The sequence below is a fragment of a genome (assembly GCF_019968955.1).
Source record: "MAG: Porospora cf. gigantea A chromosome Unknown PgA_NODE_261_length_25200_cov_324.403, whole genome shotgun sequence".
Taxonomy (NCBI): domain Eukaryota; phylum Apicomplexa; class Conoidasida; order Eugregarinorida; family Porosporidae; genus Porospora; species Porospora cf. gigantea A.
The window spans coordinates 1-25,200 of record NW_027151547.1 but is presented as its reverse complement, the minus strand read 5'-3'; the positions used below and the strand labels follow the sequence as shown (position 1 = coordinate 25,200).

The following is a 25,200-nucleotide window of genomic DNA, read 5'->3' as shown; positions in this document are numbered from 1 at the left end:
GTCCAGAAGAGGGCGTGTGGGTGCCTCCAAGCTACGTCGAATCCAAAATGGAGGTCAAGGATGCCGACGGACGTTTGACCGGATTCAAGTTCGCCGATCTGCCGCTGTCGAAGAAGACATCATCTGCGCTCATGGAGGCGTGCTTTGAGTTCATGTCGCCCGTGCAGAGGCACAGCGTACCGCTGCTCCTTCGTGGATGTGACGTACTGGTCGAGGCGTGCACAGGGTCAGGGAAAACGCTGGCTTTCGTGGTGCCGGCACTGGAACTGTTATATCGAGAGAAGTGGACCAACGAGGATGGCGTCGGCGTCATCATGATCGCGCCTACCAGGGAGCTGGCTTTGCAGATCTTTGGCGTTTTGAGGAAGGTGGGCAAGGGTCATGACTTCGGCTGTGGTTGTCTGATTGGGGGGAAGAAAATGGAGGAGGAACTGAAGTTCACAGCGACACTCAATGTGGTGGTGGTGACTCCAGGTCGCCTCCAGCAGCACTTGGACCAGAATCCCCAGTTCAATGTGGACGGACTGCGGATGCTGGTGCTGGATGAGGCTGATCGGTTGGTCGATATGGGCTTCCTACCTACCATCAAGAACATCCTTCAGCAGCTTCCGTCCAGCTCGTCCAGACAGAACGTGTTGTTTTCAGCGACTCTCCAGTCGAGTGTGCATCAGCTGGCCTGCTTCAAGATGCAGAAGCCCAAGCGGGTGGTAATCGAGAACGCCCACGTGACTCCCCAGAACCTGAAGGAGCTCTGCATGGTTGTGGACGTGCACCATAAGTTGGACATGGCCTATTCGTTTCTGAAGACCCATAAGGGAAAGAAGAGCATTCTTTTCGTGAGCACTTGCAAACAAGTGCGGTTCCTTTCTCTGGTTTTGCAGAAGCTACTTCCGACCCACAAGGTGCTCATGTTGCATGGCAAGCAGAAGCTAACCGCAAGAGTCGTGACGGCTGCGGAATTCACAGCCAAGACGGACAATGTGGTGCTGGTTTCCACGGATTTGGCGGCTCGGGGGGTGGACTTCCCCAAAGTCGACTGGGTCATACAGGTGGACTGCCCGTCCGACGTAGACACCTACATCCACAGGGTGGGCCGCACTGCACGCATGGTCAGCAAGGGCAACTCGCTGCTGCTGCTGCTACCTGGAGAGCTGCCCTTCCTCGACCGTCTCCTGAAGCGAGGCGTCGAGGTGAAGAAGATGGGAGCCAGCAGCAGCAAGACACTGAGTGTGAAGGCGCGCGTTCAAAGCCTCTTGGCCCAGTCGACCGACGTCAAGGCCGCGGCTGTTAGAGCCTTCAAGGCCACATTTCGGGCTTATGACAGAATGCCTGACAAGTCGGTCTTCCAGATGGAGAATCTTATCCAACGGCAATCTGAATGGTGCGAGAGCATAGGCTTGCAATCTGTACCTGAGGTTAGAATTGGCACCCAAACAAACTTCCAGTACGAACCTCCAGCAATTGCTGAGCATGCAGACGTGGGAAATGCAGTCGAGTTCTCTGTGGATTCTACAAAGAAGGCGAAAAACAAAAGCAAGCTGGCCCGGTTGAAGGAGAAGATTCGTGAGAAGAAGGCTCAACAGGCCTCGAAGAAGGAAGCGAAGGCAGAGCATGTAGTAGTCCTGGACGACAGTGCCGCTAAGCCCGACCCGAGACAGGTACGCCTGGCCAGGCTCGAGGCCTTAAAAGAAGCCGGCAGAGAGCAGGATGACTTACCAGAGGATTTGCTGGTAACAACTGGGACGGTTACGCATGGACGCCGCGTTGAAACTATCGGAGAGCCGGTTCCCACGATTTTTAGGGACGTCGCAGCTGAAATGAACTGTGAAAGCGACCCAGACGACCTCGACCACGACGCGTACCTGCAAAACCTTAAAAACCGCCTGGAAGAGGCCAACGACGAGGACCGCGAGAGGCATCGAGAGGCTACTCGACAGGCGAAGCAGGAGCGCAAGCGTCGGCGCCGAGAGGAGGAGGAACAGGAACGGGACCAGATAAAGAAGGCCAAGCTAGGTCGTTAACCTTGAATTCACAAAGTAAAGTGTCACCCAAATACCAAATATGGCGTGGCTGCAACCCGCTGAGACGAAACGAAGGACAGGGCTTCGGCTTGCGAACTCCATGGCTGGCGGTGAACGGACTGAGTTCTTCCCCGTCGATCCTGAAGGCAGACACGTGAAATGGTACGGTTGCGGGCCTACGGTGTACGACGCCTCTCACATGGGTCACGCTCGCACCTATGTGGGCGTCGACATCCTGCGTCGCGTGATGGAGGACTACTTCGGCTACGGCATCACAATGTGTATGAATGTCACTGACGTGGACGACAAGATTATCATGCGGGCCAAGGATCAAGGAATCACGCATGAGGCTCTTGCGAGGAAGTGGGAAACTGAGTTTTGGAAAGACATGCTGGCTTTGAACGTTAAGATGCCTGATGTGATCACTCGAGTAACAGAATACGTGCCTGAGATCGTCGCCTTCATCGAGAAGATAGTGGAAAACGGGCTTGCATACGAGTCTGCGGGGTCGGTGTACTTCGATACCACAGCGTTCAAGGACGATGGGAAGTACTCCTACGGCATTATGGAACCTGGCGCGGTCAACGACCAGCAAAGAGTGCTCGAAGGGGAGGGCGACCTGACGCTGACCTCGGAAAAGCGGAATCCCTGTGACTTCGCCCTGTGGAAGGCCGTGAAGCCCGGCGAGCCCTCTTGGCCCTCACCGTGGGGAGCAGGGAGGCCAGGATGGCACATTGAGTGCTCGGCGATGGCAACAGCCATTCTGGGGTTTCCTCTCGACGTACACTCCGGAGGTATTGACCTGAGATTCCCCCATCACACCAACGAATGCGCCCAGACGGAAGCATGGTGTCAGAAGTCTCAGTGGGTCAACTACTTCGTACACACCGGCCATCTGCACATTGAGGGCGCGAAGATGAGCAAAAGTCTGAAGAACTTCGTTACTATCAAGCAGTGCCTGGAAAAGTTTAGCGCTAGATCGCTCCGCATACTGGTTCTGATACACAGATGGGACACACCGATGAACTATGACCCCTCTGGTAGCAGCCTGGAGGAGGCTACTGCGATTGAGAGGCAGATAACCAATTTCTTTGCGAACGCTTCGGCCTGTCTTCGAGTTGCCGGTGATGTGGTTGTGGGGCTGCAGGACAAGCAGAAGTGGACGGACACTGATTTCCAGACCGAGAAGGCCATCCTGGAATGTGAGCAGGATGTCCACAGAGCTCTGACCGACAACATCAACACTCAATCCGCCATGGCTCATCTGCAGCAGCTGATTAGCGTGCTGCAGGGCTATATGAACCAGACGGTCAAGGCCTGCCTGTTAAAGAAGGGTGCGTTGTTTGTTCGCCGCATTCTCAGCTGTTTTGGCGTGCTGACTGAGGATGAGTTCAGTTTCGGCTGGCAGGAGGATGGTGGCTCCAAGAAAGCCGATGAAATTATGGGCGTCGTGGCAGACTTTAGACAGAAGGTTCGTGCGCTGGGACAGGCCAGCGCCAACGACGAGCTGCTCCGCCTATGTGACCACATCCGCGACGAGGCCTTGGCGTCGGTTGGCGTGCTGCTGGAGGATAAAGGGCAGGCATCGGTGTGGCGCATCACCTCAAAGGAGGAGATCCTAAAGGAGCGAGAGCGTAAGGTGGCAGAGACTGCCGAGAAGGATCGTCTGAAGGCAGAGAGGCAGGCGAAAGCGCAAAAGGAGCAGGAAGAGCTCGTGAAGCGCTTATCCGTCCCGCCAGAGCGCTTCTTCGAAATCACGAAACCTGGAGAATACCTCAAGTACGACGAGACAGGGCTCCCAACCCTAACTAAAGACAACGAGCCCCTGTCCAAAAGTCAAACTGGCAAACTTAAAAAGGTTCTTGAAGCTCACAAAGTGAAGCACCAAGCATTTATGGCGAAACATAATTGAATTTTGTGATTTTCATAACTCAGATGCCAGGAATTGAACGAGTTAACGGACAGATTTTTATCTGGACAATGCCCCTTTGGGGCTTCATCTTGATGTGGGTCGGCGTCCTTTTCGTATTGCTACTTCTCATTTTCATGGTTGTTCGATGCCTTCGTCGACGGCGACGACGAGATCTGCAACGCGACGTTGAAATTGCTTTCATGGAACAGGAATCCAAACGCGTAGGAATAATTTCCGAGATGCTCTCGAAGACACTGGACGAATCCAGCCGCAAGGACGCTGGCGGTCCCGCAAAGTTCTGGGCGTACGAATCCCAAGACGCTACCTACTCCAGACCCATGATGAGCCCAGTTCCCGTTGCTGCGCCCTCGCACCCTGTAGTTTTCCAGACAACCAACGGACAGGTGGAGGCAATGCCCATACCGATGACCTACCAGCTTGAATACAACGCCGCTTACCAGAGGCCCAACGCATTGATGATGCCCTTGCAACAGCACACAGTGGCTCCGAAGTTCGACGATGCCAAGCGTACGCGAATGCGCAGAGCGCGAGACTCCGAATTGCCTCCAGGAGACGCCCCTGTTGCTCCAGAGGGGTACGTCACCGTTCCGATGGTCATCGAAACTCTCGAGTGACCTTTGTAAATCGAAACTTTCGAGTGACCTATGGACCCCGATGGTCATCAAAGATTTTTGAATCAGATTCGTGACGTGAAATAAGATTTTTGTGTAACTGCCCTCTTTCATTAGGTATTCTACCAAATTTCTCATGGTCCCAGCTCCGATTTGGGGGATACCCTTTTATGCGGTCATTGGTGCCGTTACTGGTGTAGTGCTAGTCATTATCATCGGCGTGGCTATCGGGGTCCATATTCGGCACAAGAAAAGCGACCAGCTGAAGGAAGACGTCGAAAACGCCCTTGTCGAGCAGGAAACACTCCGAGTCCAGCAGATCACGAACCTCATGAAGCAGGTGATGGCCAACGCACAGAAGCGACAGCAACAACCGCCTGGAATGGGTTACCAGACCACACCGCAACCCTATGGCTATCCTCCCGGGTACTACCCTATACAGCAGGCTCCGGCCGGTCCCACCGCTTTTTGGGCGTATGAGCCCGTGCAGGGCGCTGCGTACGCCAGCTATGACGAAGGTCAGCCCGCCATCATGCAGACGCCCCAAGGCGGCGTCGAGGCTTACGCAATGCCCCAGATGCCCCAGTATCAACACTACCAGCAGTATCAACAACAACCGCAAATGATGCTGCCGACCCAGTACTTTCCCCAAACCCCGCAGCAGGCAGGTGCCATGCGAATGCGCAAAGCCACAGACTTCGAGGTCCCCCCAGGCGCCCCGCCTCCAGCCCCGCCTGGGTACGTCACCGTACCAATGGTTATCGAGCCGCGTGAGCAGTGACTTGGTTGCATGTCACACCGGAACATCGCTAATTGCACGTATTGCCAGGCATATAATGCCCTATGCAACCTACTTCTAAGCCTGCGTTTGCCTCAACCTCAGTTGGGGGTCTCTTGTTCAGACTGAAGTCTATGGCGCCTCCCAGCCAACGCGCCCACTTCCGTCGGTGGCGGTGTTCTCAGGTCTTCGTTGCTCTTCTCTACGGGTTACTTGTAGCAACTCTCTTTCTGCCGCTACTAGTAGCTGCCCGGGTTTTATCGCTTCTCAGCCGAGGACTTACATATTTGACTGGCTACATCTATGGTAACCACCGTAAGTCGCTGCTGTCCTCGATACAGTATGGAATATTTTCATCACATTCGTATACCCCAGCAGCGCCGGCGCACTGCACACAGTCTACCTGTCACATCGAGGCCGCCGCGCCGGCCGACCCCACAGCCGAAGCATCAGGGTAAACGTGAAACTGGCTTCCGGTCGCAGCGCCAGCATTCACACTCTAGCTTTGCTGGAGGACAACTACGGCTTCATGATCGTGGACTCCACGAATTCTGAGGTCGACGTGGTACTAGTCGACATGGGCGACGGGAGAGAGGCTATTAGACAGATTCAGGAGGTTCTGGATACGTATTACAGGAATCGACAGGCTAACTTCCACGCCATTCTCACGACGCACCACCACTGGGACCACATGCATGGCAACGACAGTGTCATGGAGCACTTCGGTATCGCGCGGTGCTATGCCTCGCAAGGCGAGCACGTGCTCTGCCAGACCCACGAGGTTGCTGACCAGGCGATACTCACGTTCGGCAACATGGCATTCGAGGTCATCGGCGCCCCAAGTCACACACAGGGTTCCGTCGTCTTCAAGCTTACCGGCGCCAACGGCATTGACTGCCTCTTTACTGGAGACACTCTCTTCAACGGGGGGATTGGTGTCCCTTTCGAAGGCTCGGCGGCGCAAGCAAAGAGGTCTCTGGTTACACTCTTGAGGCGAGCCGATTTGGAAAGTCTGGTGTTCCCAGGTCACGAGTACACGCTGCCATTACTGAGCGAGATTTTTAGTCACCACGCGAAATCTATGCTGGACGACCATCCTAGGCGGTTCTACGTCCTGTGCGGTCTGTTCACGAAGGCACAGCATTACCGGTCACTGCCCTTCCCGACGCCTACAGTACCCATGAGGCTCGGCGATGAGGCCTGCGTCAACCCGGTGTACCACGAACTGATTGAAGCCGCCTCCGCCTTGCGTACGCTGGCCAAAATCCGAACGATCAGACAGCTTGCCGCGGATGATTTGTGGCATCCCAAGCTGAGCGAAGTCGGAACTCCTTCCGAGGCGAACTCAGGAATCCGCATAGTAACCAACAAGGAGACCAACGAGCCGGTGGTGGTCGAACCGCCATGGGTAGTCTCCGCCTTCGGCTGCGACTTACCTATTGCGGGCGTGTGGTCGCACGACCTCATGCACCTGCGCAACTGCCTGCAGTCCGTGTCCGAGGCAGTGTGTCCGGAGCGGAGAGCCCAACTGCTGGACCACTGCGTTGAATTCTTGGACACCTACGTGCTGTCGCATCCACTGCCTGACACGGTATGGTCGTTCCCTCGTGATTGTCAGAACTCGCAGAAACTCTTCGGTGGAGTCCACACTGAGTTCGCCCAGTTCGAAGTTCCAACTACCCGAACCATTCAAAAATGGCTAGATGGCATGGCGGTTTACGGCTGGCAGCTCCCAGCCGCAGTGCAGAAATCCCTGGGTACGTCTTTGAGAAGTCTCCAGAAATACGTTACGAGGTCCGACTTCGTCTTCTTTCTCGCCAATGTGGGACGTGACAGCTGGACAAGCCTCGACGCGGATGACTTTTGGGGGCGGATCGGACGTGACTCCCGTCCTGTAGTGCTGCCGCTTCATCAAGTCGTCAAGGCCCTCCAAATTCCCTCTCACCTACAAGGAGAGCCTGGAAGCCGTTCGCCACCGGTGCCCCTGTTCATTGAGGCCCCGCACATGTTTTCCCACTGCAAAATATGCATGGGGAGGCTAGTTCCGAGACGATCGACCTGTCCCACGGGTCCGAGTCCTTACGACGACGTCTCAGAAGCGCTGTTCGTTAAGTTAATGGACGAACCGCGAGCCAAGTTGGAGGAAACGGAGCAGGTGTCGGCATCACCAGGGGGAAGGCATCAGTGGGACCTGGTGGTCAATTCGGGGGCTGCGCTGCATTCATTCTCCTGCGGATCGGACGAGTCGGTCGCTATTAGAGCTGTGGATGAAGCCCAATTGGTAAGCACCAGGGCTCGTACACACAGTTTCAGTCTGAAGATATCTCGGATGACGCTACTTATGAGTTTTCTGCCGCTAAAGAGAACTTCATGGGATACCAAAGACCTCCAATGCCCGTAACCTCTTCTGAGTCATTAATGATGTCGTATTCAGGCCTTCCCTCTCCCGGCCAAGCAAAAAAGGCCTGGCTTCAGAACCCTGAAGGCGCGTCTGCGTGAAAGTGTCCTTGTGTGTTAATTCTTCGAACGATTTTCCCTGCACACGCACACATGAGGCTTTGGCTACTCCCCGCGCTCACCGGGGCAACCGTAGTCGAGGAAGTTTTCAAGGAGGCTGATGAGTTGGCGCAGCGACTGCGCCTGGACGACGACACCTTTTTTCAGGCACACGCCAAGCACTTCCAAACGGAGTTTTTGACAACCGATCACGTGGCGGACCTACCCCTACCGGACCTATCTCTACCAGGATATTCTATGGGCAGTTCCGACGACTTCAAGTTCAGTCCGACTGACCTGCTCTTTGTGAGGGATCGCGCACATCAGGCAGTGTTGAAACCCCCTCGTAAGCGAAAGGAGGTGGATGACCTTCCGGTGGCACTATTTATCCGGGGCACCCGCCTGCTGCCGGATGAGCAGTACGTTGTGATTGTAGAGGGAGCATCCTGTCTCGTATCCAAAGAAGAGCTCTACGGGTTCTACGAGGGTGACAGAGTGAAACCGCTTGGCAGGCCAGAGGTAACAGTGAGGTTCGTGCGGAGGGGAGAAAAGGCGAAAACGTCGGAGAGCGGCAGTTTCCGAGTTGTCGACACTCGGGAGCTGCAGTGCGAGTGCAGTCAAATCTCCTCGTTGGCTCACCTGCATGAGAACTATAGGCCACTGGTGTTGCAGTGCAACATGGGAGTCGCGGTCTCCTTCTTGCAAGGAGAAGGAGCGTACAGTGCCAGTCGACAACTCTCAATGGATAAGCTGTCTCGTTTGGCCCGGAAGAAGTCCAAAGAGAAGACGCCTCCTGTGGCAAAGAAGCAGAAGCCTGTGACTCCGCCTAAACAACCAGACACTGATGCACGGCGACCCGCCTCGAGGAAGGAGGCATCGGCGGGACAGCAGGGATTGAAACGACTTCAGGAGGCCAAAGCTGAACAAGAAAAAATTCGACAGGAGTTCGACAAGGAGGCGAAACTGGAAGCAGAGAAACAGAAGAAGGTAGAACCTAAGCAGGTCGCGAAGCTGGAGGAGCGTAAATTCCAACGGGTCGCGGACGCCGCGAAAGCCCAACTTCGCATAAAGGAAGATGACATCCGCAAGATTCGACGCGATGACAGCACGGATGACCCCGTAGACAAGCATATGAACCAGCTGTATGACTCCAAGCTGGTGGAGATGACCGGCCTGCCTCGTGACAGCGAGAAGTCAGACCCTGATGTGAAACGGAACATGGACATTTTTTCTGGGCTGCTGCGGGAACTGTACGCAGAGTCTCGGTGTCAGGCGAATGACTTCGCAGGTATGAAGCATGTAATCCGAACGCTACGGACAGCGCTGCTACAGGGACCACTACCCAACGGAAGAACCAGGTATCAGGATTTTCTTGGCTGAAGCAACGAAAACACTGGGAAACCTACCGTGATTCACATGGGTAACAACCCAGTACAAAAAGGAAAAAAACTTCTCAACGACCAATATCTCACCACGCCCAGAAAGGGTCGTCCTTCTCAATATCTCGAGGAGGCTGCTCAGACTCCTCGCTAAAACGTTCGAAGCACGCGGTGTCATTGCGTGCGTCAACCGGAGGAACGTATGGAGGCGGTAAGGTCTGTGCCTCCAGCGCTACCCAGTCTAGGGCGTCGAAGAATCGGTGGTGTATGACCTGCTCCGACCCCTCCCTACCGGGAGGGGTCCCCAGCCTCTTGCGCGGGTCCGGAACGAGCAGGCGCTTGATGAGGCTGCGAGCCCCGGCATCCACGAACGCCGGAAACCGCAGCTTGGTGCTGAGGATTTCACGGTACATCTGGGCCGGTTCGCCCCCTGAAAACGGAGGGTCACCCACCAGCATCTCGAACAAAAAAATTCCCAATGTCCACCAGTCAACGGCCTTATCGTGTCCCGCACTGATCAGCATTTCAGGAGCGAGGTACTCAGGAGTACCACACAACGTCCTCGTCGTGTGACCTGGTCGGATAAACTTTGCAAAGCCAAAGTCCGCGAGCTTCAGGTATCCAGATGGAGCCATCAGCAGGTTTTCAGGCTTCAAGTCTCGGTACACGATGCATTTGGCATGGAGATACGAAAGAATGGATACCACCTGCGCCGCGTAAAACTTCGCGACCATATCAGGAAACGGGGAATACTGACGGACGATGCTGTAGAACTCTCCCCCCTTAACAAACTCCATGCAGATGTAAACGTAGGCGGAATCTCGAAAGTATGTCTGTGTAACCACGGATCAGCCCCCACATGCAGTTTCACCACGAACGGGTGGCAGCAGTCCCATAGGATTGCCACCTCGTCCATGATGTGGTCCACTTGTCTCCGACGAATCAGCTCGTACTTATTCATTCGCTTTAGTGCCACACGGCCGAGGCCACCGGAGTCACGTGCAAAAAAAACTCGACCAAAGCTGCCCGTGCCTACGGTACGCCCAAATTTGAAGTCCGCCGGCACACGAACAGGACGTTCCACGGGAGGCAGGTCTCGCGACTCAGGGAACTGGACGCGGTCCGCGATGGTGGACATGACAGGAGCCAGGCAGTATTGCCTCAACGAATCCCACTCCGCTCGGAATGGATCCTCCGTGGGTGGAGTAGCCTCAGACCGCAAGTCGACAGATTTCATTTGGCTCGATAAGCGCTTAGATGACTTCATGCGGGACACGGTCGTTAAACGATGGTGCGACTTTCTCAGCAGGTCAGACCGAGACTTATGAACTTCCGCAAGGGGGTCTGCGGACTCTGCCTCGACGCGCTTCTCTCGGATCTTGCGCTTGATGTCGTTCTGCGTGACCTGACTCAGCCTGACTCACAAACAAAGTTACCATCGCGGTCCCAATTGATTGATTTTGGCGCTAAACCCTAAACTGGGAAACGATATATAGACCTAAACCCTGAACATAGCTTGGCGCCCTGTGGTCTGTGAAGTTAAATTGCACGTCAAAATACACGACACACACGAAAATGGCCTGCAGCAAGAACGAGGCCAATTGCTGCGTGCGGCGAATTCTGTCATGGACGAGGTCACAGTAGACCAGAAGAAGGAGGATGACAGAATTACCACAGGCAGCGACGCTGCTGAGACCTGCGGTAGGGTATCCGTAGAACACTGGGTGAATGGAGCGTGGCTGGCGGACCTGCCGTCTTCGGACGATAGACAAGAACGCCTGCTACAAAAGCAACGGGCGGCAATTTTGAGATTCCACAAGGAGCATAGCATCCCTCCGTACGCCGAGGCGGTGCGGATGCTGAGGGACGCCAAGCCTGTACCGTACATCAATCACAAACGCGTGCCGTACACGCGCAAGGTCCACGAGCAGCTGACGTCTATCTGGAGTGAGCCGATGGACAACAGGGCCATCAGGGCCATAGGTCTGGAGGTGGCGAACTGCACGGGGGCAGATGGACTGCACCATGCCCTTCACGCATACAACACTCTCTGTGGCCACGTGTTCCACTCTAGGAGCCTATGTCGAGAGTTCGACCCTGAAGAGTTCATGGGCCTCTACCTGGAGCATAGGCAGTGGGCTTGGGGTGGAATCGCAGGGTGGACAGCGCCAACAGAGGGGTGGTTATGAGCCCTCGACGCTACATTCGCAAATTGCATAGCTACATTCACAAATTCCATTGTAAGAAACATTTCTATACGTCCAGACAATAGAAAGACGTCTTGCCCACGGTATATGCGCTTGACATCGATTCTTCACGCGTGTTGGAGGCGCGGGTCGAGAGGTGGTCGTCGTCGGAGTAAAAGAAGGAGCCAGCGTCTTGAAATTTATCATCAGCGTCGATATCCAACTCCTCGGTATGTGTCGGACTCTCGTACATCGCTTGCAGGGCGCTGCAGGTAACTCTCAGCCAAATTTTGATGTCCTCAAATAGGAAGTGACGCTTCCGGCCTACTTTCTTGGGCAAGCTGAGAATATGCTTAAACTGCTCGATTGCATGCGCCGCAGCAGCGGTCGACAACTCCTCCACTGCGTCGGCCGCCTCATTAGGAATCGTTAGTGCCGCCTTGGTCAAGGCATCGAATAGTTCGTTAGCCAAGAAGTCTTTAGACAGTAGTTGTTGCTTGGTAGCCCCCATTCCGCGTGCTTGCGGCGGGATTTCCTGCGTAGTGTTGCGGTTGTTGAATCCAAGAACCATCTGGCCCAGAAAGCGATCCATAATGATAGCGTTTCTTCCCGTGATCCCAGACGCATCGACGTGCATCTTGTAGGCTCGGTAGAAGTCGCGCTTGTCACTAGGCAGAAAGCTTAGAGCCTCCTCAAGGTCGATGGTAACGTCGTCGGACGGCTCGTTGACGAGACTTTTCACCTTCTGAGGAGGGTAGAGTTCACACGGAGCCGTGCAGGGGTTCTCACTCAGCATGTGAGCAACTGCTTCGGCCCAGCGCTGCGCGTCCTCAAACAAGTAGTAAGCGCGTCGACCCAGCTTGTGACCCTCCAAGTAGAAGGTCACGTACTGCTTCTTGATGTGGAAGGCCAGAGCAGTAGAGAGCTCGGAGGCAAGCGCAGGGTGCTTCACGTCGTTGTCGCTGGCCTTCGAAAGCTCTTTCAGTACGAAAGTACTGTTTAGCCACTGTCTTCGGTGTGGTTTCAGTGACGCGAGCGCGACACTTTCATTTTCCATTGCCGACCCACGAAGGTTGTACTCTTGGATGAAGGTGTTCCGCATATTCTTAACCAAGTAAATCAAACCGCCTTGCAAAGCTGATTTGTTTGCAAGAGCATCGTACTGGTAGTACAGCTGCATAACAGAGGCAGGAACGGGGCGTTGCTTCATCGAGGTCAAATCGCTGCTGGACTCTCGCGCAGGGTAAACCGGACTCATAGGCACTATGGACAGACCAGCCTTATTCAGCGAACTCGAAGGAGAATAATGCGAGTCCGAGAAGGTCGTAGGCACCGCAAAGGCACCTGACGCTCCAAGCATTCCCGCTCCGGTTGAGACGTAGCCCGACCGTGACAATGAGCCCGTCGAGGACTCCGACGGATGCGCCGCAACCATGGGAGACATCCCTGCCGTAGCGAAGCTCGTTCGGGTCATCGAACCAGAAGGAGAGAAGGATGCCTCGGAATACGCCTGAGAAGAGGGCTGGAAGCTGGCAGCAGCTACTTTGTAAGCGCCAGCGGATAAAGAGTTAGCTGGGGAATAAGACGAGTCCGAGGCACACGCCAGAGAAGCACCGGGGCGCTCCAGGTTCCCACACATCTTCTTGCCACACATGATCTCCAGCCGACGGAACATTTCGTTCTGAGCATCGACCCACTCCCCAGCCAGTTTCAGCACATCCGTATCTGACGTAAGCTGCGAGAGACCATTGAAAAATTGCGCGACGCCCGAGATCCAGAGCTCATGCTCCACATTCCACATAAGGATAGGAGCGCACAGCATACTCTTGAGCCTGGACGACGTAAGGGGCGCCGACTCCTGGAGGGATTCTGATGAACACTAGCCAAACGCCTCACCAGAGAATCCGTTTGAATGTTGGATAACACTCAGCAATACCCTCACGGACAGGAGGTAGTCGGAGTCGCTTTCCTTTCCCAGCAGGAGACGCAAAAGGTCCTTGTACTCGTAGAGCCACTGGAATAGTAGTCTGGGTAGTGCACGTTCGTTCAAGGCTCGGTTGATTACAGATTCGTATATATCGTAGTCTTTGACATCAGCGCTACACAAAGGTGCGGCGCTCTCTAAGACCTTCGCCATCGCAGAAATGGTAATAACGGGTGAAGGGGCAGTATGATCCTCGGTGTGGGATCAATTATTATGTTTCCTTCCTAGAATTATTGCGCGATTCTCGCCCCTTGGGTTTCTGGGGCACGGACCGCGGAAAGCAGAAAAGAGAAAAGTCAGCGTCATCAGTGTATCCACATGTCACAAGTCAACCCCCAATTCAGTCGATGGCGTCATAGTTGATCAGAAGATGGATCAATCGCAATTAAAGTCGCAAAAAACAAGTCGCAAACTATCAGATCCTGCTCAGTCAGAGAGATCACGCAGAGCCAAGTCCACAACTCGGCGCACGGAGGTCGGCTCGCGGATGATCTGCATGTGGTTGACGCCGAGCAGCTGCTCCATCCAGACGGTCGAGGCCCACGTTCTAGGCCAGCTTGCTGAGTTGAGAGTGAGCGTGTCGTCGCCAGGGACGCTACTCAAAACGGCCAGCTTCTGTGTCCTCTCGTCAAAGGAATAGCTATTAACACCTGTGCCAGACGCCACAAAGGAGATCACCGGTACGCCTGGGTCTCTCAGCACGGGCTCCGAGAGCAGGGTCCAAGACTGCAACGCGCGCTGCTGTAGTGAGTCGGGCAAAAGCCGAATCCATGTAAGGGCATCGTACTCGTGCCGCGCCCCCTGCGTGTCCGTGTTCACAATGCTGAGATCGGCCACCTTAGGGTTCGGAAGGAGAGCATAGAGCGATGCCAAATGGCGAACGAACCGCTGCACGGACGCCTCGTCGAACATGTACATAAAAGGGAAGAACCGCACGGTGCCATTCAGAAGCGACGTTACCGCTTTGAAGCTGCCGCCGTAGGCCCCCGCTACGCTGACGATGCGGTCAACATGTGAATCCTTCCACGCCTCGTCGACTTTCGTATTCAGAAAGTAATTCAGGACATTACAGCCGTAGCTGTGGCACACGACGACTACCTTTGAGTCGTTAATTTGGGCTAGCTTCTCAAGCTTGGACTTTAGCGGAGAAAAATCCAGATTGAAGGGTGTTTGCCGCCAATCGAACGGAAAGGCATCGAGGTCAACCTCTCGAGTGTGACCTCGTTGAATGAACTCCTCCGTGATTTCGGCGAGGTATCCCATCTCCAACAAGGGCAGGTCTCCTAGCCCACCCAGGTACTCCACCGCTTCCAGACCGGAATCGTGCCAGACGTCAACACCCTGAGGGTTGGAGTAGTTCACCCCATCCCAATTCAAGGAGAACACGTCAATCCAACACTCTTGGTTCCAAGGGGTGAATTGGAGTAGGTTCAGCCACATGCGCCACGAGCCGTTGAGAGGTTCGTCGCCGCAGTTGATAAAGCGCCCGTCTTTGACTGTACAATTCAAACTTGTCCCACAGAGCCCAGGAATCAAAAGCATGGGTCTTAAGCTGGTTACCACAGCCCAGAGGTGCACTGACTGCCCAACATGCATTCAACGAAAATCAAAGAATAATCATCCTTGTTGATGTCACTATGAGCGGCCCGTCTGTTAGTAGAACGATTCGTCGACTTTCCGTTAAATCCAACCTGAGACAAGTCGAGAATAACCTAGCAGACTCCCATCTAGTGAGGAATCTATCTGTACAATCGAACATTCATCTGGAAGGGGAGACCCAGATGGCAGAGGAGATGGCAATGTTTTTTGATATGGCCATGAAAACCGAGATCATCATCTTCGACCTCCTGCCCGATTCACAGCCTGGCCCGGATATTCACTTCCCGCTAGCGCCCTAAGCGAAGTCCTGTTCTGTGATTGTGATTTTTTTTCTCGGTTGACTCTCCACCTCTGTGGTATTTGTCAGGGCGCCGGACTGCTCCAGGACCCGTTTCCTTGGAGGCGCCTCGTCTTTTGTGACGAACATCTCAGGGATCTGCGCCTGGTACTGCGATCCAACGCGGATATGAGAGTTTCGGGATGTGAGGTACTCTCTGGGCATCTTCTCCAATCGTGGATTTTCTGCCTTCTGATTTCGTGTCATCTAAATACACCATTAGCGATGACACCGACGGCAATCCTCTTCGCAGGGGTGTACGCCAGCAACTATCTCTTTAACATCGTGAACGGAACGGTTGCCAAGTGAGTAATGTATCCCCTGACCACAGGGTATGCCCCTACGTGACTTTAGTGGTCTGCGTACAGCTGTTGATAGCCGCTGCCACTTCTGTTGGAATATCAGCTTTGACTCACCAGCAACTGGCGGTTGAGGTCACTCGTGACACCTTCGTAGCAGGTGGATTCCACTTTTTCATTCACGCTTTCATGGCTCAAGCCTTCGCATCGACAAGTCTGGCCACAGTTCACATGACTCGGGCGCTGGAACCTCTGCTTATGGCGTGTCTGGAGTTTAGCCTGTACGGTAAAGTTTTGTCTCGGCGAAGACGTACTGCGCTACTCGTGGTGGTCGTCTGCGTCGCAGCGTGCAATCGTCGCGATGGATTCTCGCCTTTCGGATTCTCCTGCGCGATGGTGGCTACAGTAGCGTCATGCGGAAAGAGTGAGTGGAGACCTGGGCTGGCACTCAGCGTTGCTGCTCAAGACGAGCCACAAAGGAGCCAACCACTCTGGAATGCAGATCCTAGCGGCAGTCTGGTCTGTCCCTTTCGCCCTAGCCCTGGACGTGCCTCGGCTGCTTCTGCCACGGACTACTTCGGAGCCCAACCACTGGAAGGACATACTGCCTCTGGTAGCGGTGTGTGGTGTCTTTTTTGGGGTGTACAGCTGGTTAGGGGTTGCGACTCTACAACAAGTGAGTCCGACTTCCTACTCCCTTGGTAACACTGCGAAGCGGGCATTTCTTGTACTGCTCTTATCGTGGTCAGAGCCTGTCACCGTGTTACTAGCGGCGCTAGCTGCCGTAGCCACGTACACTTATTCATTGCCGAAAATGTCGAAATTGGAACTCTCATGCTGAATGACCAGCGGCTAGCTCAGGAGCTAGCGGCCGCAGTGCCCTCTGCCGAGTGTGTAGCGAGAGTCAGTGAACACATCTCGCGCTGGGTGGGATCTCTGCAGGAACAGGCTGCCATTAACACCTGGTTCTTGCAGTCGCGAAAAGCTACTAGCGAGCAGCTGCTTGCACAGGTATTCATCATGAACGACGTTCTGCAGAAGCTTGGGCCACGGACCCCCTCCTTCAAGTTCAAATTCCTAGTTCTTTTTGCAGAAGTCGTCTTCTCATTGCAACAGGTGGCACCAGGCATCGTGGAGCAGGTGACGAATGTACTCGGGATATGGCGAAAAAGGGTGGTCTACAGCAAGCAAGCCATGGATTTCCTGCAGTCAGCCTTAAACGGGGACGACAGGTTCAGACACGGTCTCAGCAGTTACGTTCAACAAGAAGAAGAGGCGAACTACGCAGGATACATCGCTGAGTTCAGGGAGCATGAGGACCTAATGGGCCGTCAAAAGCTGGCAAAATACTACCTTACCGAGGTAGAAACCTGCACATCCGCCGAACACGATCCCAGGTTGTCCGTTGCAGCCTTTGCAAAGCAGTGTCCTATGCTACTTCCTCAGGTAGCTATGGCTTGCGAGTTCACGCTAGAGGGAATCTGCGATGACGTTTTTTTAGAGACCAGTGTCATCAATGACAGACTACGAAACGAAACATTCGTGGCTTTACCCCAGGAAGAAGCCAAGTTCCTTGCTGAAACTGTACACCTCGCGAAATCTCTGGAGCAGCAATGGACATCACTAATGGGAAAGTACGACATCGGTATGAAACTCGCCGTCAACCAACAGAGAGAACAGCTGAAAGTGCTCAAAAGCAAAGAGTTTGGCAACCGCGCCAAGCTGCAGCGGACGCACCTGCGCGCTATTCGCCTCTTCGATTCCCGATATCGCTACCTGATTTGCCGTCTGGCCCAAACAGCCGAGAACATTGAGACGGTTGAAAAAATTCTGGGGTCGAAGTTACAGAAAGGCTTGGCACGAAAATCGTTGTCCTCATGAATTGTAATTTGGCAGCGATAAAATTTCAGTAGATGTGGCTTATGGTGTCCGCATGAATTATAATTTGCCGGTGATGGAATTTAGGTGGTTGTGGCTTGTCTTCTTCACGCACGTCGGACTGTGTTCACGCCCCAGCAATGACCGACAAGTTTCCTTGCAGTCCACAGGGGATAGAGTGCAAGTCACGCTGCTCTACGAAGCTTTGTGCCCATTCTGCCAGCTATTTTTCCGGAACCAATTGGTTCCCCTCATGCGTTCAGGTCTGGAAAAATATATTCAACTGGAACTCGTACCTTATGGAAATGGTCATGTGTCAAATCACACCGTTCAGTGCCAACACGGGCCATCCGAGTGCCAGCTCAATACTGCTCACCTTTGTGCCATGCGGGTGTTGAAGGACAACAAAAAAAGCTTTGACGCGATAGCCTGCATGGAGACTAATCAGCAGCCGGACAAAACTATGGTTAACGACTGGACAGATTGTCTCGAAGCGAGTGACAGAACCAAAATCGTGGGATGTATGAAGTCACAAGGAACGGCCCTGCTGAAGGCTGCGGCAATGAGAACGGACGCGTTCTCCCACAGATATGGTGGGGTGCCAAAGGAACAGTAATCCAGTTCCATGGGTCCTACTCAACAACGCCCATGAGGAGTCCGCCACTCATAATCTAGGCAGCGCGATATGTGGCGCCCTCCCTGAAATCCCGTCCGAATTGAAGGCAACGTGCAACGAATTCCTGCAAAGCTTCGTCAAGACAGGTGGAGACATTACTGATGTCTGCTGGAAAAACTAAACCAAAGGCTGCTTGAGGAGGGCTAGTAGCTCGAACTTGGACTTCAGGATCGTCGCCTTCTGTCGGTACTCCAGCACTCTGCGTAAAACGCCCGGTATAGGCTCACTCCTCATCGCAAGAATCGTACTCATGCTCAGTGTCTGTGCCTGAAATGTCAGCATCTTTCTTCATGCATTCTATTCGAGCCTTCTCCGCCCGGTAGCGTTTAACGCGGTGTTCGGCGCTCTCCACCTCACAAGCAAGTCGAAATCGCCCTCGGAGTGACTTGATCACGTGAGGCTTTAGGTGGTGTACGGCATGCGCCTCGACATTGTTGATGCTCACGCCAACTCCACTCAGGACTTTCGCCCACGACGTAAGAGTCTCGCCAGTCATCATCGCCACCGCCGTGCCCATCCTGCCTATCCGCGCAGTGCGCCCTGAACGATGAACGAAGATAGAGGGGTTCATCGGGCACTGAAGATGGACTACGAGGTCCACGTTCGCAGGTAGGTCCAACCCTCGAGCTGCGACGTCGGTGGCCACCAGAATGCCACTGGGCCTCGTCGGATGGCAAAACCAATCCACTCGTTTCATTCGCAGAGACTGGCGCAACTTGGAGTGCAGCCCCACCACAGGAATCTTCTGCCACACGTCGAAGTTGAGATCCGCGGAACGCATGGATGTCACGTCTCTAGTCTCCTTGGGCCTCGAGGCCGATTGAGCCTGCTTCTCCAAATTCTTCAGGAGAGACACGCCCTTGCTCTTCTTCGCGTCAGACGTGGTTACGAGCGCGCTCGTATCCTTCACATCTCCAGCAACGGCCTCCGTCCCTTTAGGTCGTCTGTTTATCATGTCCCGCATGATGCAGTTGTCGTGGATGTCATTGCCAAACATAAGACCCAGTAACGACTCTAGCCGGTACACGTAGTCGATGGAGTTTACGAAGATAACTACTCGGGAGTCCTTGCACTGCTCGAAGTGCTGATACAAAAGTGCGTACAGGTAGAGCTCGCGGTCTTCTTCTGGCACCATGATTTTCTCTACCTTCATATTCTTCGGAAGGGAGCTGCTCTTATCGTCTTCACCGACGTTAACGACAGCCAACTTACCCTCACGCAGCTTCATGCGGTCGAGCAGTCCGTCCATCCGCGATACGCTGAACATCTTCTCCTTCAACTCAGCCTTCTTCTGGAGCTTCTCCGTGGGCTGGCGGATACGATGGTGAAGTCTGAAACCTGCTTTGAGATTCAGCGTGGCTGAAAACAGGAAAGTCTGCAGATCCTCAAGCCCTCGGTCGGATGATTTCTTGTCCTCGTAGACTTTCTCTAGTATGACGTCCAGCTCTGGGAAGTGCCCTGCCTCGACCAAACGATCCGCCTCATCCAGAAGAAGGCATTTTAGGGCCCGAAGGTTAGTCATGTGCGGGTGGGCTGTCACCAGGCCGTCGAAATCGTCAGTCCGGTCAATCTTCAGGCCCATAAACGCGCACATTCTCCCTGGCGTACCGAGTACCATGTCGGGCCGCTTGGACAGAACTCGGGTCTGCCTTTCAGGACTCATCCCGCCAATGAGAAGAACACTGGTGAACGTCGTGCCCCTCGTCAACTTCTGAATTTCCTTGTACACCTGACTGCACAGTTCCCTCGATGGGAGAACGCCTAGTGCCGTCAGCGAGCCGCAGGGGCCGCCTCGCGCTTCGTGCTGGGCCAGCACACAGTTGGCGATAGGCAATGCGAAAGCCAGGGTCTTTCCGGATCCGGTTTCGGCGCAACCAACCACGTCAAACCGCTGTACAAGTCCGGGTTTGAAGCTAGCACGCTGGATTTCTGTGGGGCTGAAGAACCCGGCGCCGTACATGTTAGCCAGCAGCTGCTGATTGATTACGGCGCTGTACCCCGCAGCGAGGGTAGTCCATTCGATCATGGCGTTCTCATCATAGACGACCGGGTCAGCCGGCGCCTCAACAGTGGTTGATTGAGACTTTCGCCGTTTCTTCTTCTTCGGTTTGGACGATTTATCGGCTCGCACAGGCTCGAGGGGCAGCAGCCCTTGGAACTCCGAAGGGTCTATTTCCTCCACCTCAAAGCAGCCACCCCAGTTAAGGGCGTTCTGCTGGCTTTCCGTAAGTTCGATCTTCTTCCATGGTCGTTTCATTGCCGAAATCGGGAGTTTCGGCGTCGGCTGTTGCGGTTCACAAGCAATTTACGGTACTAAAATAGAAAACACTACGACTTCCTAAAGGGATCTAGGGTGGTTGGATTCGGTGAACCGCGTGCCCCGGTGTCCTCCGTGTAATCTGAATCCGTTGTCTCAGTGTCCCCTTCGAACCTCTTCCCAGGTTCCATTAGGTGTCTTCTGCCCCGTCGGTGCAGGGGTGGTCCGTGGATTTCTACCTTGGGCCCAGATATGCCCACCTCCTCTTGGGGCGACACGTTGTGCACTGCAGATGTAGGCATGGCACTGATGTGCCTAGGCTCTAGAAGACTCTTAGTTTGCTCAGACAAGTCTTCCGTAGAAATAGCCCCCTGGACCTCAGAGGTTGCGGGTTCTGCCTCTGAGACTCCATGCAATTTCTTCACTGGTGCCTCCTCCACGTCGCCCTCTTCTGGGGCAGCCACACTCTCTGGAATTTCCTCAGTCTGCGTCTCGCTCTCTTCTGGGGCAGCCACACTCTCCTCAGTCTGCGTCTCGCTCTCTTCTGAGTCTCCTCCTTCCTCCTCAGCCTCCTCCGAAACGACCTCGCTCTCCTCTGAGCCTTCGCCTTCCTCCACCATTTCCTCTGGAGTCTCCTCCATCATAACTTCGTCCTCCTCTGGAGGCTCCTCCTCAGTCTCCTCTGGAGCCTCCTCCTCAGTCTCGTCTGGAGCCTCCTCCTCAGTCTCCTCTGGAGCCTCCTCCTCAGTCTCCTCTGGAATGACTTCCTCAGTCTCCTCTGGAATGTCTTCCTCAGTCTCCTCTGGAACTTCGTATTCCTCTGTAAGTACGTCACCTGCCGCTTCCTCCTGCATTTCCTCCTCTTCAAGAGCCTGCTTGTCAGCTAGTTTTTGTGCTTTCTCGTCTTCTTTCAGTTGGCGCTTTTCTTCTTTACGAGCCTCCTTTTCCAGTCGCTTCTCCTCTTTCAAAGCTTCTTTTTCTGCCTTCTTTTCCTCTTTCAGTTGCCGATTCTCCTCGTCTCTAGCAGCCTTCTCCTCTTGTTCTTGCTCTTTCAGCAGCCGTTCCTCCTCATCTCTAGCAGCCGTCTCCTCTTGTTTTCGCTGTGCTAGCTCCTGCTTCTCGGTTGCAGCCTGAGCCTCCTCCTCGGCACGCTGCGCCAGCGCTTCCTCTCGAAGCTGCTGTTTTCTCTCCTTTTCTGCTGCTGCATGGGCCTCTTTTTCTTCAGCTGCACGTGTCTCCGCTTGCTTCTTAGCATCTCCTGTTACGTCACCGTTCGCGGTCTCGATGTCCTTTTTGGTTTCCTCGTCCTTGACCTCGGACTCAGCTATTTTTGCTGTGGAATTTTTCTGGTCAGGTGGAAGACTCTTTTCGACGGCGGCGTCGATATCGTCCAGCATTGGAGCTTTCTCAGGTGCAGTATCCTTCAATGCCGCCTTTTCCCCTTGGATCTCTGCAGTGTCAGGATCCACTCCCTGCTTCATCAACTCTTCTTGAGTCTTCGCCGACGCCTTTGCGAATGCTTTTCTTTCCTCAGGACTCATGTCGGCTTTGAGAGTATCCAGCGCATCCTGCTCTGCTGCCTGCTTGTGGGCTTCGCCCTTAACCGCTGCCTTTGTTGACTCGTCTTTGGCTGAGACTGACTCCTGGAGATTTCTAGATTCAGGGCTGGTCCAGCGCACTCACTTCTCTCGATTCTCAGCATCAGACGTGCCCTTTGGCCCAAGACTGAGCTCTTGGTCCGCGGTGGAAGTGATTACCGGTGGGACCGTGACTGGTTGCAATTTTCCGTGCTTAGCCTCCGTGCTCTCGATAGCAGCCAACTGGATGTTCTGGCTGGTTGCATCCGGCATTTCCTTTCGCGCCCTGGCTGCTTCCTGGCGGACTTCTGATTTCTCCTGTGCACTCATCCCCGCCTCAGCAGTGAGCATGTTCCCTTTTCGCAAGGCCAACTCGTTCTCCTTCGCCACCAGATTAGCAACGTCCTGCATGCCAGGCTTGGGAGCCGCGACGGGAACGCGGGATTCCTGGGCCAGGTGCTTCCGCTCCTGCCGTACGACGGCCATCTCCTTGGTTGCCGACTGGCGATCGTCGGTAGCAAGCGATGCTTGGAGCCGTCTCTCGTCCTGCCTCTCCGTGTTCATGTCCAGCTTTTTGCGTTGGCTGGCGTCGTAGATCTCGTTCTGATGGCGGAGTTCCGTTCGGATTCGGGCTTGATCTGCCGGAGGGAGTTGATTCATTTGAGATTCTACTTCTCGAGTTTTTTCGACTTTGCGGCCTACAGGGGTATCCGGCAGGGGAGCCACAGATGTGGGACCTTGACCCCCCATAGGGCCTGCATGGCCCATAGGGCCTCCTCTACCTTGGTATCCTCTGACATGGGATCCTCCAGTTTGGGGTCCTCCAGTTTGGGGTCCTCTGGATTGAGGTCCTCCAGTTTGAGGTCCTCGGGATTTAAATCCTCCTGTTTGGGGTCCTCCAGTTTGAGGTCCTCTGGATTGAGGTCCTCCAGTTTGGGGTCCTCCAGTTTGGGGTCCTCCAGTTTGGGGGCCTCCAGTTTGAGGTCCTCTGGATTTAGGTCCTCCAGTTTGAAGTCCTCCAGTTTGAGGTCCTCCAGTTTGAGGTCCTCCAGTTTGAGGTCCTCCAGTTTGAGGTCCTCTGGATTGAGGTCCTCTGGATTGAGGTCCTCCAGTTTGAGGTCCACGTGCTTGACGTCCTCCTGTTTGAGTGCCTCCAGTTTGACGTCCTGTAGCTTTAGCTTGGGCACCTCTACCTCTACCTTTACCTCGCGCTCCTCCTTGTCCTCGTTGGGACCCACGCCGTGAGCCTGGTTTCGATCGTTTCTTTGTCTTTTTGCGTCCTGTCAAACCCAAAGATGCCGTCTCTCTCATCGCCTCAGACAGACCCCATGAGCCTACCACTAACAGCGAACAGAGGCCGATCAGACTAAGTACGCGCATGACTGATTAATTAATCACCCCACAGCGTCCACGTCAATTCTACTAATACCATATCATCCAATGAGGTTCACTACTGCCTTGTTCCTATCAGCCGCGGCCGAAGCCGTTGAGGTAAAGAAGCCTGATGGTTACCAGTTACCGGTCGTTGAAATGGTACGAGGAGTGCGATCGGCGGAGGATCCTGAGTGCAAACCTGAAATCCAACTACTCCACATCCAGGACGCAACGCAGACATTTAGTAAAGTCATCCAGACATTCGCGGACGAACGACTAGTCGAAAAGCTCATCGAGCGCCTCCAAGAACGTTATACTCACGTCAAGTATGGGCTGTCTACGTTTGCAGACAAGCCCGCTCCGCTTGTGGGATACGGTAACTCGTGGGGAGTTTGGAAGGGCTGGCATGGAACCATCGATTTCTGCTACGCCAACCAGACTCCGTTGCAGGATGTCAACTCTATAGGTGACATCTGGTCCAGAGTTGAGATCAGCGGAGGCAAGGATCAGGAGGAGAATCAATGGGATGCCATTGCCCGTGGTGCCGTTGACCCTGCTGTTGGCTGGACCACGGAAACGCATAACGCCAACGGCCAACCTGTACTTAGGCTCTCCCTTATGATCACTGACGCTCTGAGTCACACCGCAAAGCCCAAAGATTTTTATGAAGGGTTCGGTTACAACACATCCTACTCATGGATGCAGAACTGGTATAACTCCATGTGGGGCACCTACGAAGAGGACTACGAGTGGTACGGATCGTTAATCAGGTCCGACCTGGTACAGGCCCACGTTAACTGGAGTGGTGAGTTTAAGACCACTCTCCAGGCCCCGGTGGCCTACGATGCTCTGGTCGTGTGCAATTCCCTCTCGCAGACGCACAGGCAGCTAGGAGAGCTGCGCAATCGCACCTCCAAGCATTTGAGCGAGAAGTTACCGGACAAGTTTAGTAAGAAGTTCGTGGCTTCGGAGTGGGATGCCCTCTGCGCCGACAAGAAGGCCGTTTTTGGCTGGACCGAGGATTACCAACTCATCGACGTTGAAGACATCAAGGAATACCCGTACACCTCTGTTAAGGCGGACTCCGACTGCAGAAGCTTCGAGTACCCGAACCCATCAGACCCCAGGTATGCTAAAATGCTCCAGAACTCTAACGTGGTTCCCATGGCTATTATTGCGCCGCCAAAGCCAGTCAGCAACGCAGAGATCTTCAACATCGGTGTCAATCACTGTAAGCAGGAATTCACTCTGAACGACCTATTTATCGCGGACCCAAGCAAGGATTCGGGAAGATTGTTGGATTGCTACAACAGGCATTACGACCAGCATTTTAACGCAATCGCCGCTAACGGCACACCTGCTTTATACGAGGTGATGCCGTTCGGGTACCTGGACCCTGAGGAGCTTATAGGGCGAATGGAGAACATGATCGATACGGCCGTGGAACAGCTGGTTTGTCTGCCACCTACTACAACAGAGGCGCCCACCACAACCGCAGCCACCACAACAACTAAGGCCGTAGCAACGACTGTGTTGCCTCCGCCGGTTCCAACCATTCCTACTACCACCACACGACCGACCACACGACCGACCACCGCTCCGCCTACGACGGCTGCGCCCACGACTGCCGCCACCACCACCACAACTTCCACAACAACTTCCACAACTGCCGCTACCACCACAACTTCCACAACTTCCACAACTGCCGCTACCACCACAACTTCCACAACTGCCGCTACCACCACAACTTCCACAACTGTCGCGCCAACCACCACAGTTGCCGCGCCAACCACCACAGTTGCCGCGCCAACCACC

General features: G+C 54.3%; 15 protein-coding genes across 28 annotated transcripts; 8 read left to right on the top strand and 7 right to left on the bottom strand.

The window, feature by feature from the left end:
* Nucleotides 1–47: 47 nt before the first annotated feature.
* KVP18_001527 (uncharacterized protein) lies at nucleotides 48–2,021 on the top strand (the record flags this gene model as incomplete). Its single annotated transcript, XM_067951649.1, has 1 exon — nucleotides 48–2,021. One exon carries the CDS (start codon nucleotides 48–50, stop codon nucleotides 2,019–2,021), a length of 1,974 nt encoding a protein of 657 aa, XP_067810859.1.
* Nucleotides 2,022–2,061: 40 nt separating this feature from the next.
* On the top strand, nucleotides 2,062–4,568 carry KVP18_001520 (uncharacterized protein; the record flags this gene model as incomplete). Of its 3 annotated transcripts, XM_067951636.1 has the most annotated exons (2): nucleotides 2,062–3,897; nucleotides 3,957–4,568. In XM_067951636.1, the coding sequence occupies 2 exons, from the start codon at nucleotides 2,062–2,064 to the stop codon at nucleotides 4,566–4,568; spliced, it is 2,448 nt and encodes an 815-aa protein (XP_067810846.1). The 3 variants fall into 3 exon arrangements, with proteins under 3 accessions (XP_067810846.1, XP_067810847.1, XP_067810848.1); XM_067951637.1 differs by lacking the exon at nucleotides 3,957–4,568 and having other exon boundaries at nucleotides 2,062–3,933; XM_067951638.1 differs by lacking the exon at nucleotides 2,062–3,897 and having other exon boundaries at nucleotides 4,026–4,568.
* Nucleotides 4,569–4,701: 133 nt separating this feature from the next.
* On the top strand, nucleotides 4,702–7,842 carry KVP18_001519 (uncharacterized protein; the record flags this gene model as incomplete). 3 transcript variants are annotated; one of them, XM_067951633.1, is made up of 3 exons in its annotated part: nucleotides 4,702–5,335; nucleotides 5,742–7,624; nucleotides 7,651–7,842. In XM_067951633.1, the coding sequence occupies 3 exons, from the start codon at nucleotides 4,702–4,704 to the stop codon at nucleotides 7,840–7,842; spliced, it is 2,709 nt and encodes a 902-aa protein (XP_067810843.1). The 3 variants fall into 3 exon arrangements, with proteins under 3 accessions (XP_067810843.1, XP_067810845.1, XP_067810844.1); XM_067951635.1 differs by lacking the exons at nucleotides 5,742–7,624; nucleotides 7,651–7,842 and having other exon boundaries at nucleotides 4,702–5,346; XM_067951634.1 differs by lacking the exon at nucleotides 4,702–5,335 and having other exon boundaries at nucleotides 5,873–7,744.
* A 51-nt stretch (nucleotides 7,843–7,893) lies between these two features.
* Nucleotides 7,894–9,219, top strand: KVP18_001522 (uncharacterized protein; the record flags this gene model as incomplete). Its single annotated transcript, XM_067951640.1, has 1 exon — nucleotides 7,894–9,219. One exon carries the CDS (start codon nucleotides 7,894–7,896, stop codon nucleotides 9,217–9,219), a length of 1,326 nt encoding a protein of 441 aa, XP_067810850.1.
* An 88-nt stretch (nucleotides 9,220–9,307) lies between these two features.
* On the bottom strand, nucleotides 9,308–10,657 carry KVP18_001528 (uncharacterized protein; the record flags this gene model as incomplete). Of its 2 annotated transcripts, XM_067951650.1 has the most annotated exons (3): nucleotides 9,308–10,051; nucleotides 10,078–10,614; nucleotides 10,643–10,657. In XM_067951650.1, 3 exons carry the CDS (start codon nucleotides 10,655–10,657, stop codon nucleotides 9,308–9,310), a joined length of 1,296 nt encoding a protein of 431 aa, XP_067810860.1. The 2 variants fall into 2 exon arrangements, with proteins under 2 accessions (XP_067810860.1, XP_067810861.1); XM_067951651.1 differs by lacking the exons at nucleotides 10,078–10,614; nucleotides 10,643–10,657 and having other exon boundaries at nucleotides 9,308–10,015.
* On the top strand, nucleotides 10,346–10,546 carry KVP18_001532 (uncharacterized protein; the record flags this gene model as incomplete). The annotated part of the gene is made up of 1 exon (XM_067951658.1): nucleotides 10,346–10,546. One exon carries the CDS (start codon nucleotides 10,346–10,348, stop codon nucleotides 10,544–10,546), a length of 201 nt encoding a protein of 66 aa, XP_067810867.1.
* Nucleotides 10,658–10,843: 186 nt separating the features above from the next.
* KVP18_001524 (uncharacterized protein) lies at nucleotides 10,844–11,407 on the top strand (the record flags this gene model as incomplete). The annotated part of the gene is made up of 1 exon (XM_067951643.1): nucleotides 10,844–11,407. The coding sequence occupies one exon, from the start codon at nucleotides 10,844–10,846 to the stop codon at nucleotides 11,405–11,407; it is 564 nt and encodes a 187-aa protein (XP_067810853.1).
* Nucleotides 11,408–11,471: 64 nt separating this feature from the next.
* On the bottom strand, nucleotides 11,472–13,541 carry KVP18_001525 (uncharacterized protein; the record flags this gene model as incomplete). Of its 3 annotated transcripts, XM_067951646.1 has the most annotated exons (2): nucleotides 11,472–13,273; nucleotides 13,301–13,541. In XM_067951646.1, the coding sequence occupies 2 exons, from the start codon at nucleotides 13,539–13,541 to the stop codon at nucleotides 11,472–11,474; spliced, it is 2,043 nt and encodes a 680-aa protein (XP_067810856.1). The 3 variants fall into 3 exon arrangements, with proteins under 3 accessions (XP_067810856.1, XP_067810855.1, XP_067810854.1); XM_067951645.1 differs by lacking the exon at nucleotides 13,301–13,541 and having other exon boundaries at nucleotides 11,472–13,226; XM_067951644.1 differs by lacking the exon at nucleotides 11,472–13,273 and having other exon boundaries at nucleotides 13,284–13,541.
* Nucleotides 13,542–13,814: 273 nt separating this feature from the next.
* On the bottom strand, nucleotides 13,815–14,984 carry KVP18_001529 (uncharacterized protein; the record flags this gene model as incomplete). Its single annotated transcript, XM_067951653.1, has 1 exon — nucleotides 13,815–14,984. One exon carries the CDS (start codon nucleotides 14,982–14,984, stop codon nucleotides 13,815–13,817), a length of 1,170 nt encoding a protein of 389 aa, XP_067810862.1.
* A 298-nt stretch (nucleotides 14,985–15,282) lies between these two features.
* On the bottom strand, nucleotides 15,283–15,531 carry KVP18_001521 (uncharacterized protein; the record flags this gene model as incomplete). Its single annotated transcript, XM_067951639.1, has 1 exon — nucleotides 15,283–15,531. One exon carries the CDS (start codon nucleotides 15,529–15,531, stop codon nucleotides 15,283–15,285), a length of 249 nt encoding a protein of 82 aa, XP_067810849.1.
* Nucleotides 15,532–15,549: 18 nt separating this feature from the next.
* KVP18_001531 (uncharacterized protein) lies at nucleotides 15,550–17,504 on the top strand (the record flags this gene model as incomplete). 2 transcript variants are annotated; one of them, XM_067951657.1, is made up of 4 exons in its annotated part: nucleotides 15,550–15,629; nucleotides 15,656–16,047; nucleotides 16,076–16,385; nucleotides 16,412–17,504. In XM_067951657.1, 4 exons carry the CDS (start codon nucleotides 15,550–15,552, stop codon nucleotides 17,502–17,504), a joined length of 1,875 nt encoding a protein of 624 aa, XP_067810866.1. The 2 variants fall into 2 exon arrangements, with proteins under 2 accessions (XP_067810866.1, XP_067810865.1); XM_067951656.1 differs by lacking the exons at nucleotides 15,550–15,629; nucleotides 15,656–16,047; nucleotides 16,076–16,385 and having other exon boundaries at nucleotides 16,458–17,504.
* Nucleotides 17,505–18,294: 790 nt separating this feature from the next.
* KVP18_001530 (uncharacterized protein) lies at nucleotides 18,295–20,434 on the bottom strand (the record flags this gene model as incomplete). 2 transcript variants are annotated; one of them, XM_067951654.1, is made up of 2 exons in its annotated part: nucleotides 18,295–18,376; nucleotides 18,405–20,434. In XM_067951654.1, 2 exons carry the CDS (start codon nucleotides 20,432–20,434, stop codon nucleotides 18,295–18,297), a joined length of 2,112 nt encoding a protein of 703 aa, XP_067810863.1. The 2 variants fall into 2 exon arrangements, with proteins under 2 accessions (XP_067810863.1, XP_067810864.1); XM_067951655.1 differs by lacking the exon at nucleotides 18,295–18,376 and having other exon boundaries at nucleotides 18,401–20,434.
* Nucleotides 20,435–20,505: 71 nt separating this feature from the next.
* On the bottom strand, nucleotides 20,506–22,671 carry KVP18_001518 (uncharacterized protein; the record flags this gene model as incomplete). Of its 3 annotated transcripts, XM_067951629.1 has the most annotated exons (2): nucleotides 20,506–22,087; nucleotides 22,118–22,671. In XM_067951629.1, 2 exons carry the CDS (start codon nucleotides 22,669–22,671, stop codon nucleotides 20,506–20,508), a joined length of 2,136 nt encoding a protein of 711 aa, XP_067810841.1. The 3 variants fall into 3 exon arrangements, with proteins under 3 accessions (XP_067810841.1, XP_067810840.1, XP_067810842.1); XM_067951628.1 differs by lacking the exon at nucleotides 22,118–22,671 and having other exon boundaries at nucleotides 20,506–21,975; XM_067951630.1 differs by lacking the exon at nucleotides 20,506–22,087 and having other exon boundaries at nucleotides 22,114–22,671.
* A 38-nt stretch (nucleotides 22,672–22,709) lies between these two features.
* On the bottom strand, nucleotides 22,710–23,391 carry KVP18_001526 (uncharacterized protein; the record flags this gene model as incomplete). 2 transcript variants are annotated; one of them, XM_067951647.1, is made up of 2 exons in its annotated part: nucleotides 22,710–23,291; nucleotides 23,350–23,391. In XM_067951647.1, the coding sequence occupies 2 exons, from the start codon at nucleotides 23,389–23,391 to the stop codon at nucleotides 22,710–22,712; spliced, it is 624 nt and encodes a 207-aa protein (XP_067810857.1). The 2 variants fall into 2 exon arrangements, with proteins under 2 accessions (XP_067810857.1, XP_067810858.1); XM_067951648.1 differs by having other exon boundaries at nucleotides 22,710–23,258.
* Nucleotides 23,392–23,451: 60 nt separating this feature from the next.
* On the top strand, nucleotides 23,452–25,200 carry KVP18_001523 (uncharacterized protein; the record flags this gene model as incomplete). 2 transcript variants are annotated; one of them, XM_067951641.1, is made up of 1 exon in its annotated part: nucleotides 23,452–25,200. In XM_067951641.1, a coding segment is annotated over one exon (1,749 nt), but the record flags the coding sequence as incomplete, so codon positions are not given. The 2 variants fall into 2 exon arrangements, with proteins under 2 accessions (XP_067810851.1, XP_067810852.1); XM_067951642.1 differs by having other exon boundaries at nucleotides 23,452–25,182.